The sequence below is a fragment of the Diadema antillarum genome, unplaced genomic scaffold, assembly GCF_040938485.1.
Source record: "Diadema antillarum isolate AM-2024a unplaced genomic scaffold, OU_Dant_1.0 seq00001621_RagTag, whole genome shotgun sequence".
Lineage (NCBI taxonomy): Eukaryota > Metazoa > Echinodermata > Echinoidea > Diadematoida > Diadematidae > Diadema > Diadema antillarum.
The window spans coordinates 589811-601383 of NW_027272332.1; the positions used below are offsets into that span (position 1 = coordinate 589811).

An 11573-nucleotide genomic window follows, 5' to 3' on the forward strand; every position below is an offset into this window, starting at 1 on the left:
TTTTTTAAATTCACGGAGATAAACATCTGTCATATAATGATTATTCATGCAATCCTTGTAAATGATCCTTGCCAGTACATCCACCTGGCAGCGAAAGTGGTATTTGGTAATACGAATAAAAACATGTTTTGATGCATTCAATACAAAACACAAAATGGATGCTTCCCTCGAGGGTTGTTGACGGACTATTTTGGTCGCCCAGTCTCTCTCGCTATGTAAGATCATTTTTGTTTAACACGAATTCCATTATTGTTACGCCGGGCAAACTTATCAGAATACCGGTATGCATTATACGTTGCTTTGAAAGTACCTAAACAATTGAGAAAAAAGAAAGGTCATTTGTACCAACGTGCACATGAGCTAATTACGAACTGGCTTATTTCAAGAGTATACATGCTTAGAACACGCTCTAAAAAGGCAAGCTGTGTCCAGTCCTATTTGTCCTGGAAATGTTTGACTGCTAGATGGGATGCAATCCATTTCATACATAAAGATTTTTGTTTGTCGTATCAATATGATACTAGTACTGTATATAGCCCTCTTTTTTTTTAGAATTGGTAATGGTATGAATAAAAATTCAACTACAACTCCATGAAATGAATTATTGATGGCGTTTTGTCATTCATTATCCGTCTCCCTGCTTTTTGATGAAAAAAAAAACTGTTTGCTCAGAGCGCTGTTATACAACAAAAACAATAAACATTAAAGGAGACCTCCGGATGATTTTCAGATTTTTACATTTGAACAACTATAAATTAGTTATACTGAGGACTGAGTTTCAGAATTTATGATTATTGGGATGAAGAATAAGAATATTTTCAAAATGTATAACAAATTGCAATGAACAAGGATGATGACATGGCAGGGTCACCATAAGAATGCATGAGTTGGGGCTCAAGGAAGCAGAACAAAAGAAGAAGGCATGCATAGATTATACACAGGTAAATTCGCAAACAAGCGGTATTGTAGTGGAATTGCACTGCTACATTTCTGAAATAATTATGTGAGCCTCCTATGTCATCATCCTTGTTTAGTACGTGTAATTTGTTTAAGGCTTTTAAAGTATTGTTTCTCTGCTCAAGAACCACAATAAATTCCACAAATTTATTCAGGGAGCTGTTGATTTATGTACTACATGATGTAAAATTATGAAAATCATCTGGAATGCCCCGTTTAATCATGATGGGAACAATTTTATTGCATAGAGTTTCCCTTTGAAAGTTTCTTCTGTGTCACATGACAAAATTATAGTAGTAGAGTGCACGTTCCAGGTAGGGGATCCAGCATTGTGGGATTGAGTATTCGACAGCCTTCGTGTTTGCTCGTGGGATCTGAAGTAACGTTTTGTCGTTCTTTGAGCAGAGATGATCCTGGATGCTGCTGGGTAGGTGGTAAGATAGGTGGAAGAAGTATTGTGAAGCAGTATTCGTCACGCACTTGTAAACCAAAAAAAAAAAAAAAAACAACCGGCCAGTTTATATTGTCAATTTGCTCTTTGTTTTAATATAGGAAACCAGTGTAATTCCTTCTGAAAGCTGTATTGATTTCAATTCAATTTCAATTCAATTCAATTCAATCATAGTTTATTTCCAATCATCGAAAATCAAAAACATAGTACAAAGTATACATGTCATGAAATGATATTGTTCAAACGTTTGCAAAAGATTCATGTAATATATATACGAGACAAATTATAGAACAACATATCATACAATAATTAGGAAAAACACTGTATAAATACTTCGTGGGCGAGCGGAAAATAAATTCGATTATGGAAAATAGTGATCCACTAAAAAGCAAAGCTTGTCGGACGTGGATCGCTAGTTAAATAATGAGTAAATGATATGCTATTCTATAACATTATACATGTAGTTATTTTATTGAAATGAAAACTATAATCATTTTCACAGTAAGCCGTTTCGCAGGTCATAAATACAGCGGTAGCTCATGTGTAGGCCTATATACGTTAGTACAAACAGTGAGGTGCTACAGGAGGAGATCTAGAGAAGAAACAATTAAGAATTTCTCCTTATGCTCCGTTTCGCGGAGAAGTTATGCACTCTATCGCAGGTGTTCATGAATTGCTTCGACCAGACAGCACTTCTGTTCAAGTATGCATCATTCCTAAATTACAACATACCTATAGCCAGCAGCATTTCGCTGTCCCCTTCGATATTTTAGGCTGCGATTGTTTAGTGTGCAAAGAATACAGGACACGCGAAGAAAATTAAAATTGTACATAGGCATTTTTATCTAACTGCATTATATTGTATTGTGCAACTGCATTGGCCTACACGTACTTAAATCGAAAGATTTAACATTTTAGTGCTAAACCTGACGACCAATGTTATGCACAAATGTGCAGAAGATGGCTGTTTACAATAATGTATGTTATCATTATTATTATTTCTGTTTTGTTTATTTTTAGATAATAATGAATGCTCCTGAGTCCGGGGGTTTTAAAAACACGGAGATTTGAAGAAAAACTTCGAGTAGTTGATCCGACAAAATTACCATTTTTGTTGTTTATTTGTCAGTTAGCATAGATGAATCCGACTTTTTGGGCAAACCACTGTAACTTATGACGGCCATAATACTGGGGGGGGGGGGGGGGTCCAAAGAAGAACGAACACTTTCAATGGGTTATGCATTGAGGCAGGTGCGTTCCTATGTTAGTGCATCATTTATTACATGTATTAAATAGACATGTACTTGAAGCCTCCAATTAGAATTCGAATACCATAAAAAAAAAACCAGTAAACCGAAGGTCTAATATAGACAGCGCTTCATTCGTTTTCAACGCGACATCACATTACAAGTATACATGTCTGATTACAAGTGACTATCTTATCATAATCAAGATACATTAGGATATTACTAAAGGTTTCGCCAACCGGAAATAATGGAATACATGTTCAAACAAAGAATAAAATTGCGTGGACCGGCTATATAGGGGACCAGAATGGTCCGTCAATCGACACTTGATAATTATTGGAAAACATCCATTTCGCTGTTAAACATTGAATGAATCCATTCACAACTTTTTCTTTTTAATGCTAATATAGGAGGTCCTGGAATATTAAAATAATACCGGACTATAGCCTGTCCGGTGGATGTGCTGGCAACACCGTGGAGGACTTTCACTCGCATAGCCCGGTTCAGTCTAATGTACTTTATGCATGCTTTGCTCTAAAACGTTGCCCTTCACAGTCACTTAAATGTCCTACCTATAGCATGAAGTAGCTTCATGCCTATTATAGCAACAACTGTGTGAATTCCTGGAGCAGGTGAATGAAATGCTCCATGACTGTTGAAAAAGAAACGTCCATAAATTGTAACATGAGGCTGTAAAACATCACAGAAACGGTCCATTGCCGCGCGGGGCTCTTATGCCACGTAAACAAGCATGAGAAAGTAAATTTCGTTTGGTAAGGCTGCGTTCACATAGAAGTATTCGGTATTCGGTATTCGGTATTCGATATTCTGTATTCGGTATTCGGGCACCGAGTACACCATCACCCGCACCGTCAACTCACCATCCCATGTAGTGAGGATTTCTTCCTCCTACATCCCAGCAAATCTTATTAACAATTTACTGCATCAGAATGTCAGTCTACATGCTTATTTTTGCTAAAGGGCAAATCCAGACCAAAATTGTCATTATTTCATAAACGAGAGACGGTGTACGCTGCAAGAAAATCGAACAAGCTCGATTCCCACTTTTCTATACTATTCGCAGCTATTCGGTACTTTCGAATAGTGCCCTCCTATGTGAACCGGTGTGAGGAAATCCTATCGTTCGATTCAAGCTATTCGCGTGCCCTCGAAAACGAGCCCCGAATACCCGAATAGTATACTTCTATGTGAACGCAGCCTATTAAACTCTCCACCCCAGATCCTTGGGCCTTAAAGAGGTGATTACAGCTTGAGTTGAGATGATGGGTATTTAGCTTTTGCGAGATGAGTACAAAGCCATCAGTATGAAATATTAATGAGCATACAATTCTAAGAGGGATTCCCAGTTTATTTGATTAAAATCAGTTTTGAAACAGGGCCGGCGCAGTGTTTTCAAAAGTGTGGGGGCCCACTTCCGGGTTTCATGAGCTAACAAGCAAAAAAACAAAACAAAACAAAAACAGGATCATCTCTTCTCCCCGTCCACTTCCGGGTTTCTTCAGCTGACAAGCAAAAAAAAAAAAAAAGGTCTTCAGAGAAAAAACATAACCTTACCGCCGCCATACTTCACGATCTCTATCTATTGCTATTTTAGTGCCACTTACGTACTTCCGGGTTAAAAAAAAAAAAGTGTGGGGGCCCAAAGTGATGACACCTTATGTATTCCTTTGTGGCGCACAAAAAGTGTGGGTGCCCGAGCCCCCACGGCCCCTACGGCTGCGCCGGCCATGTGAAATGGCTGAGATATCCAAAAACAGAGTAAAACAAGATGATGGTGATAAAAGATGAGTCCCACTTTTATCTTGGTTGCTTAATTTTAGATATCTCAGTCATTCACTACCGATTTTCATCATATGATTTTTTATATCCTTCTATTAAGTTCTAAAATTGTATGTTCTTTCGCATTCCATAAGGGTTTTCTCATTGCCTAAAAAAACCCAGAAATTAAAAAAAAGTTGGAAACATGAAGCCAACCAAAACCAAAATCTCCCTAAAAATACTCGTAATTAAACGATTACTTTAGCGCATGCGCGTTGAAGAAATGCAACAATGTGTCTATCGCAATGGCTGGAGAAGACGAGGGCAAGCGACACAGAAAGCCAGATTTTACCACGGTGGACTACTGGGACAGTCGCTTCCAGGATGAAGAAACGTATGACTGGTTGGTGAAATACAGTCAAATAAGACATTTGATAGCGAAATATGTGTCCAAAGGAGACAGAATACTTATGCTCGGTAAGTCTAAAACATCATTGCGAAAGCTGCACGCGGGTAACGGCACGGCACGGTAACCCTCGGCATACTAGCCCGAGAGCGAGAGTTGCGGCATGCGGAGGACCGTGCTGTGCAAAGGCCATAATGTTTTGATTCAGGGCCGAGTTGTGCGGCTGGTTTTAAGTCGGCATTAGCATTGCTTAATTCCACCCGGCATCCCATATAGAAACTCTTACTCGTGTATAGGCCTATATCAACATGATCAGTATCACCTGAAACCAATGCTTTGACTTTGTGACAAGTCTAAATGATATAATGTAACACGATGGAATGCCTGTCATGTATGTGATTTTGCTCGGCTGTGTGTGCGCACCATGTAGTACGCTACGTGCACATATGGTGTAAGAAACGGATTGTGCAAACTCGGCAAGTTTATGAGTCTCCATGGTATAGGGCTCACACCACAGAACTCTGACACATAAATATTTCCCCATAATAGGGATATGTGTTAAAAATCACATTTCAAAAAATTCTGTAAAATAGCTGGGAGAAATGAGGTGTTTCAGCTTCGCTAACCTGGATAAGTTAGATGTACCCTTTCATCCATCAAATTTTCAGGGTGGATAATTCAGTTCAAATTCTGTCCAGGGGTCCGCAAAGCCAGACTACAAGTTCTTGTCACTCAAAAAGTCACCCATTTTCCATACACGTACCCAATGAAATATAGTCCCCTCAAATTCCACCAGAAAAGCTTTCATCTTCCAATCAAAATGCAATTTGTAGAGGAATTCATACTCAATGTCTACAGCTATTCAGTTTTTTGCCAAACTACATCATTGATTTTTAATTAATTTTTTTTTTCTTCATTTATTTTGGTATCTTTGGTACGAATTTGTGAAGGGGTCTGGGACATTCCATTGTATTTACGGGTGTGAGCCCTACAGTGGAGGTCATATTTCTCATTTGACTTTTAAACATCATAAATATGTTTTTTAAATGATATTTGCACCTACATCATATGGGAAATTACACATTCAAGCCATCAAGGGTTATAAAGTTTCTCAAAGGGACATTTTTGAAACTCCTGCCCTTTGAGGATTAAAAAAAAAAAAGTAGTGTTGATCAGTTCTTCATAAGATGAATACCTAGATGCAGGCAGTAATCTTTGATTATGGGGGTGTCATCATCATATTAATTATTATTGCCTACAAAATACTTGAAAAGACTTTGTTTTGTCAAACAGACTAACTTTATGAATTTTGAACTGTTTCAGTGGTAGCCAAACAAAGAAATACATTAAAAAAACACAGTCATTCAAAGTTGTGTGATACTGATGACTGCTATGTACAAAAATCTATCTATACCACAACAAAATAATAAGAAAACAAATTGTAGCCAAACAGAGTTGGGGGGGGGGGGGGGGGGGGTAGGAAGGGAAAGGGGGAGGGAGGAAGAGATCTGACACAATAGATCAACATAAACCAGCAGAGTTTGTATGGGATGAATACTTCCCATAGACTTGTGTGCATTGCATGTTATAGGGCTCACACCCGTAAATATTTCCCCATAGGGATGTGTGTTAAAAATCAAATTTCAAAAAATTTTGTTTAGCTGGGAGAAATGAGGTGTTTCAGCTTCACTAACCTGGATAATACCCTTTCATCCATCAAATTTTCAGGGTGGATAATTCAGTTCAAATTCTGTCCAGGGATCTGCAAAGTCAGACTACGAGTTCTTGTCACTCAAAAAATCACCCATTTTCCGTACACATACCCAATGAAATATAGTCCCCTCAAATTCCACCAGAAAAGCTTTCATCTTCCAACCAAAATGCAATTTGTAGAGGAATTCATACTCAATATCTACAGCTATTCAGTTTTTTGCCAAACTACATCATTGATTTTTAATTATTTTTTTTTGTCTTCATTTATTTTGGTATCTTTGGTACGAATTTGTGAAGGGGTCTGGGACATTCCATTGTATTAAACGGGTGTGAGCCCTATATGGGCATGGGGATTTTAGAATGAGAGTGAATGGAAAGGTGCTCTTGTCCTTTTCTTCTTTTGTCACAATGTTTGGACAAGAAACTATTTTTTTTATTTACTTTTTATTTATGTTCCATTTATTTTATTTTTTTACTTGGCCTTAATAGGCTTTAGAACAAAAAAAGAAAGTCTGACGTGTCATGACATCTACTATCTAGATCTGTACACTGCTGGACCCAGTTCCAAAGTGAGAAAACAGTTCTGTACATTGTAGAGCTAGAATGGTCTACGTGTAACTGGTTTACTATATTCTTGTCAAGGCCTCCACACCATTCTTTTCCTCTGCCATAAACACAGGTTGCGGTAACAGTGAGCTGAGTGCAGAGATGTACAGGGATGGCTACCAGAATATCGTTAATGTTGATTTCTCATCTGTGTGTATCGACAACATGAGAGAGAAACACAAGGACTACGCCGGAATGGAATGGCTGGTGATGGACATTACGGATCTCAAGTAAGTCTTTGCAGATGTTCATCCCTCATTTCAAGATTATCACTTCATGTAGACCCAGTATAGTGATATTACATGATTAATGTTCTTCCCCATCAGTTCAGGTTTCATCACATAAGTACTTTCAACAAGTAACAGAACTACAAATTTAAAGATTTCAACTTGTGTATCTAGAATCCAAGCTTATCAGCCACACCACACAGCAGGGATGCCAAGTTCAAAAAAAAATGTATGAATGAGATTTTCATGACTCAACATCTCAGCATGCGAATGTGTGCGCGAGCGAGGGTGTGGGAGGTTTTTTTTTCCCCTGTGGCCCGAGTCCCACGTAAGGAGCTTTTTCAATTTTTAGCTCTTAATATGGTGCGATCAGGTGCATACTTGGGTGACTATAAGACAAAAGGGAAATATGCCGTCATTTGCACTATCACTTTAATCTTTTGAGCTATGCTCATCATATTATAGGCCCAAGTTGCAGACTTCGCCTGATGCGTGAGAAAAATGGGTGCCATGCGTGAGATCGTGAGATGGCCCCTACATGCTTGAGTCTCACGCAGAATGCATGAGACTTGGTAGCTCTGACACAGACACCTTGTCCCTTCTATTGCAAGGAAAAATGGGGGAAGTTCTTTTTAGACACATCTGATTCTGAAAATCTTAAAAAGGGCTATCAAATTTAATTTTTGAGTGAAAATTTCTTGTCATTGTTTGAGGCAACAACACACACACTTTACACAAACAAACAAAAAAATACAGAAAGAATGGAAATAGGAGAAAACAGATTAAATATCATTCAGTAACGGTGTGATGCAGAAAACTTTTCATCAGTTGTAGAGATCAGACAATAGGAGGTTCACTTGGCCTGAAGAAGTCCACAGGAGTGGACGAAAGCTAGCCAGCAAGTCAATAAAGGTTGGTAGAAGCCTGAATTGGTGTGAACTGGCTTATTTGGGAATTGCAATTGCTGAGCAAACCTGGGCTACTAGCCAATTAAAATACATGACATTCAACAGTGACATATTTTGAAGGTTTTGAAGCCAGACTCCAGCAGAAGTCACATGTCATCAAATAAATGTCGTCCTTGTCTGTAACCCCCACATGACTCTTCTAGGTTTCCCGACTCCAGTTTTAACGTTGTCATAGAGAAGGGAACCCTAGATGCACTGGTCGCCAATGAAAAGGATCCCTGGTACATGTCAGATGAAGGACTGCGCACAATGGAGACGACACTCGCAAAGGTAATTTGGGAGGACAGTGAAATTTGATATGACATTCATTCAGTGAATGTTAAAAAACCCATGGTTTATAGTCTTTGATGGGTTTTTACTGTCACTAATAAAGTTAATTGCCAGTTGACTGTTATTCATATGCAACTAAACAGTCAAAATATTGCTCCCTGTAACACAAAGATGGTCAATCCTGTCTATAGCGGCCACCCAAGGGAGTAAGAAAAAGTGGCCATTGTAGACAGGGTCTTTAACATGACTTTTCTATTGGGAGGAATTGAGTTTCTTGACCATATGCAGCAGGTGGCTGCTATAGGCAGGTGGTCGCTATGGCAGGTTTGACTGTATTACGGACATATAAACTTGAAGTTGGCTCAATAGCTATCTTCGACTGAACTTTAAGTTGGCTTTCAATGAGTGTGTCTGCGAGTGCATTGAGAACGAACTTGAAGTTTTCTTGCCTAACTTTCAATAGGCAGTTTTCATAACAGATTTAAATCTTATGCATACCTTTTAATCAGAGGTTGTTCTTGACAACCTGAAAGCTTGTTCGAGTCTTTTCTGACATAGCAGTAAATAATACGTAAACTGGATTCGATTTCATATAAGAATGGCAAGTCAAAATGGAACAGCTTGTCTCTGTGTTCCCGGGAATGAAACATCCATAAATTTGAATACATTATGAAAATGGCTTATTACACTCCAAGCACCCAGGTAGGTACCTGCAAAAATGATATCAAATTATCTTCAGTACTAGTATAAATTGAAAACTGAAAGATTGCACAATTTTTTAATAAACTACTTTTCTGACAAAAATGAAGTCACATTTTTTATTAGATTGAATTCTGAACATCTAATCCTCTCAATTTTTTGTGGACACAAACTTTCTTTTTAGATATCTTTTTATGCCAGGGGAAGTCTATACCATCATTAACTTATAAAGGTTAAAAACAATTGTCACTCATTGTGGTCACTCTACAAACAAATGTACTGAGAATGCTAAATCATGATAGATATATCAGTGTAAACTGCTTTAAGCATATTATGACAGATTGATTGTTAATATTTCGATGTGTCTGACTTTTTGGTAAATTTACAGAAACTGCTCAACTTGTCATTTATCAGTTTATTGCAGTCATTCAAAGCAATTTTCTCCACACTCTAAGGAGGATTTTTACTAATTGCCTTTTGATTGATTAGTGATCGATTTTGGTTTGTGACCTCATACTTAATACTCAGTAGTACATTGTGTTTCTAACTTTCTTTTCACATTTTCTCCTTGGACTCTTTTGAATGGATTTCCCCACCACTTAAGGTGAGCCAGGTGTTGAAGCCTACCGGCCGTTTCATCTCCATCACCTTTTCCCAGCCGCACTTCCGTCGACCACTCTTTGCAAAGAGCGGCCTCAACTGGAGTATCGAGCTGACCCTCCTCGGCGAAGACTTCCACTTCTTCTTCTTCGCCATGCGGAAGGGAGAGCCCCTTGACCCCAAGGACGCAGCCCTGGAGAAGGCGACGCTGGCGAAGAGGGAAGAGCACAAGATGGATCGCCATGACGATGCCCAGATGCAGCGTCTGGCCGAAGATGAAGATGAGGATGCCTTCCTGTTCAAAGTTTTGCTCTGACCAATGCTTCCTCCGCCACTGACTCACATTTCTATCTACCTCCCATACCAGCAGATGGAATGTTGTCTTCCCTCTCTGGTTGCCTTGGAAACACCATTCCAGACATGTACTCCTGTCGTAAGTATATTTCATCCATGTCTTTCAGTGTGCTTTGAAATGTATGGAAGTAATGAGCGAGGTGAGGTGTGTTTAATAGGGTGATTGTTGGCAAGAGGGAAGTGGTTGTATGGTGTAGAGCTGTACTACATGTATGACCATGTCATATACTGGAGCCAGAAGCAATTTGTTTTTATTTGTTTTGTTTTATTACATCTTGTGCAATAGCCAAAGAATGTGACTAAACTTTTATACATTTTTACATTTATATCTTTTTTAAGTAGAGGGATAGTGAAGTTTAGGTGATGAAGACAAATATTGCCTTGTGTTCGCTGTTTTTAAGATTCACAATTCCATGAATCTTGTTTCACAATATACAGAATTTTCACAGAAATGTGCTAAAAGCTTAGTATGTTTTGAGCTTTGTTTAGAAAGGACAGTGTATAAAAACCTATATATAAACCTGCATTCCTATGATATGTTAATGTGTGTGATTTGAAATCATGTCATAAAATTAATCCCTGGTAGTTTTTTGGTGAAAATGACTTTTTTTTTCTATTGCCTGTCATACAGTATATTTTATAGTGTTTCCATTTACATGAATACTGCAGCCGACTCATTCAGAAATTAACAACTCATGAAAATGTTGTCTCCTGTAGCATAAATGCCCTTTATACCATCACGAAAGTGTTAAACCTTTGTACCCAAAATGGATAATGCAAACTGGTAAATTTTTCTCACTCTAAAACTATAATTCTTAAATGCGAAAACAATTTGTGTCATTTTGTTTTGCTAATCCTTGGGCAATATTTTGTACAGGGCAGTGCCATTGTAATGAGGTCATCTGGTCCAGTTGATTAACCTTGTTATATCCAGAGCCTTGTTTTATGCGTAATGTTGAAACACTTTTTAAATGTACACAGTATGAACATCAGCTGCTTTGCAACATAAAGGTGTATCTTTATAGTGCAAATTCGTTGATAATTGAGTTTGAAAGTTTACTCTTTGTTTATTCAGTTTATGGTTGCATAAAGCATGCCTCGGTGGAGCTGGCGCAATATGACAAAAGGGTGTACCTTGACATACGCATGCGGCAGTGCTTACTGCAATTATGTTGTGAATTTTATGGTTACACTTTTTCTGCATTTTGGCTAGACTCACGAACGAGCAAACCGTTGGTTCGTGCGCCATCTTTCTAGCCCATTACCGTTATGGAAGGCCGAAAATCACACTACTAC

The 11573-nt window shown here is 38.3% G+C and overlaps 1 protein-coding gene across 1 annotated transcript; it reads left to right on the plus strand.

Moving 5' to 3' along the window:
* The first annotated feature begins 4739 nt into the window (after nt 1-4739).
* Nucleotides 4740-10239, plus strand: LOC139711181 (EEF1A lysine methyltransferase 4-like). Its single transcript, XM_071623096.1, has 4 exons — nt 4740-4911; nt 7233-7389; nt 8498-8624; nt 9928-10239. The coding sequence occupies exons 1-4, from the start codon at nt 4740-4742 to the stop codon at nt 10237-10239; spliced, it is 768 nt and encodes a 255-aa protein (XP_071479197.1).
* The last annotated feature ends 1334 nt before the right edge of the window (nt 10240-11573 follow it).

What these genes read in the sequence shown, in the direction of transcription:
- LOC139711181 (XM_071623096.1), top strand. Translation starts at nt 4,740, where the DNA reads ATGGCTGGAGAAGACGAGGGCAAGCGACACAGAAAGCCAGATTTTACC. An exon ending in AGACAGAATACTTATGCTCG is followed by an intron (nt 4,912 to 7,232) that starts GTAAGTCTAAAA and finishes CCATAAACACAG; the next exon opens with GTTGCGGTAACAGTGAGCTG. An exon ending in TGGAGACGACACTCGCAAAG is followed by an intron (nt 8,625 to 9,927) that starts GTAATTTGGGAG and finishes CCACCACTTAAG; the next exon opens with GTGAGCCAGGTGTTGAAGCC.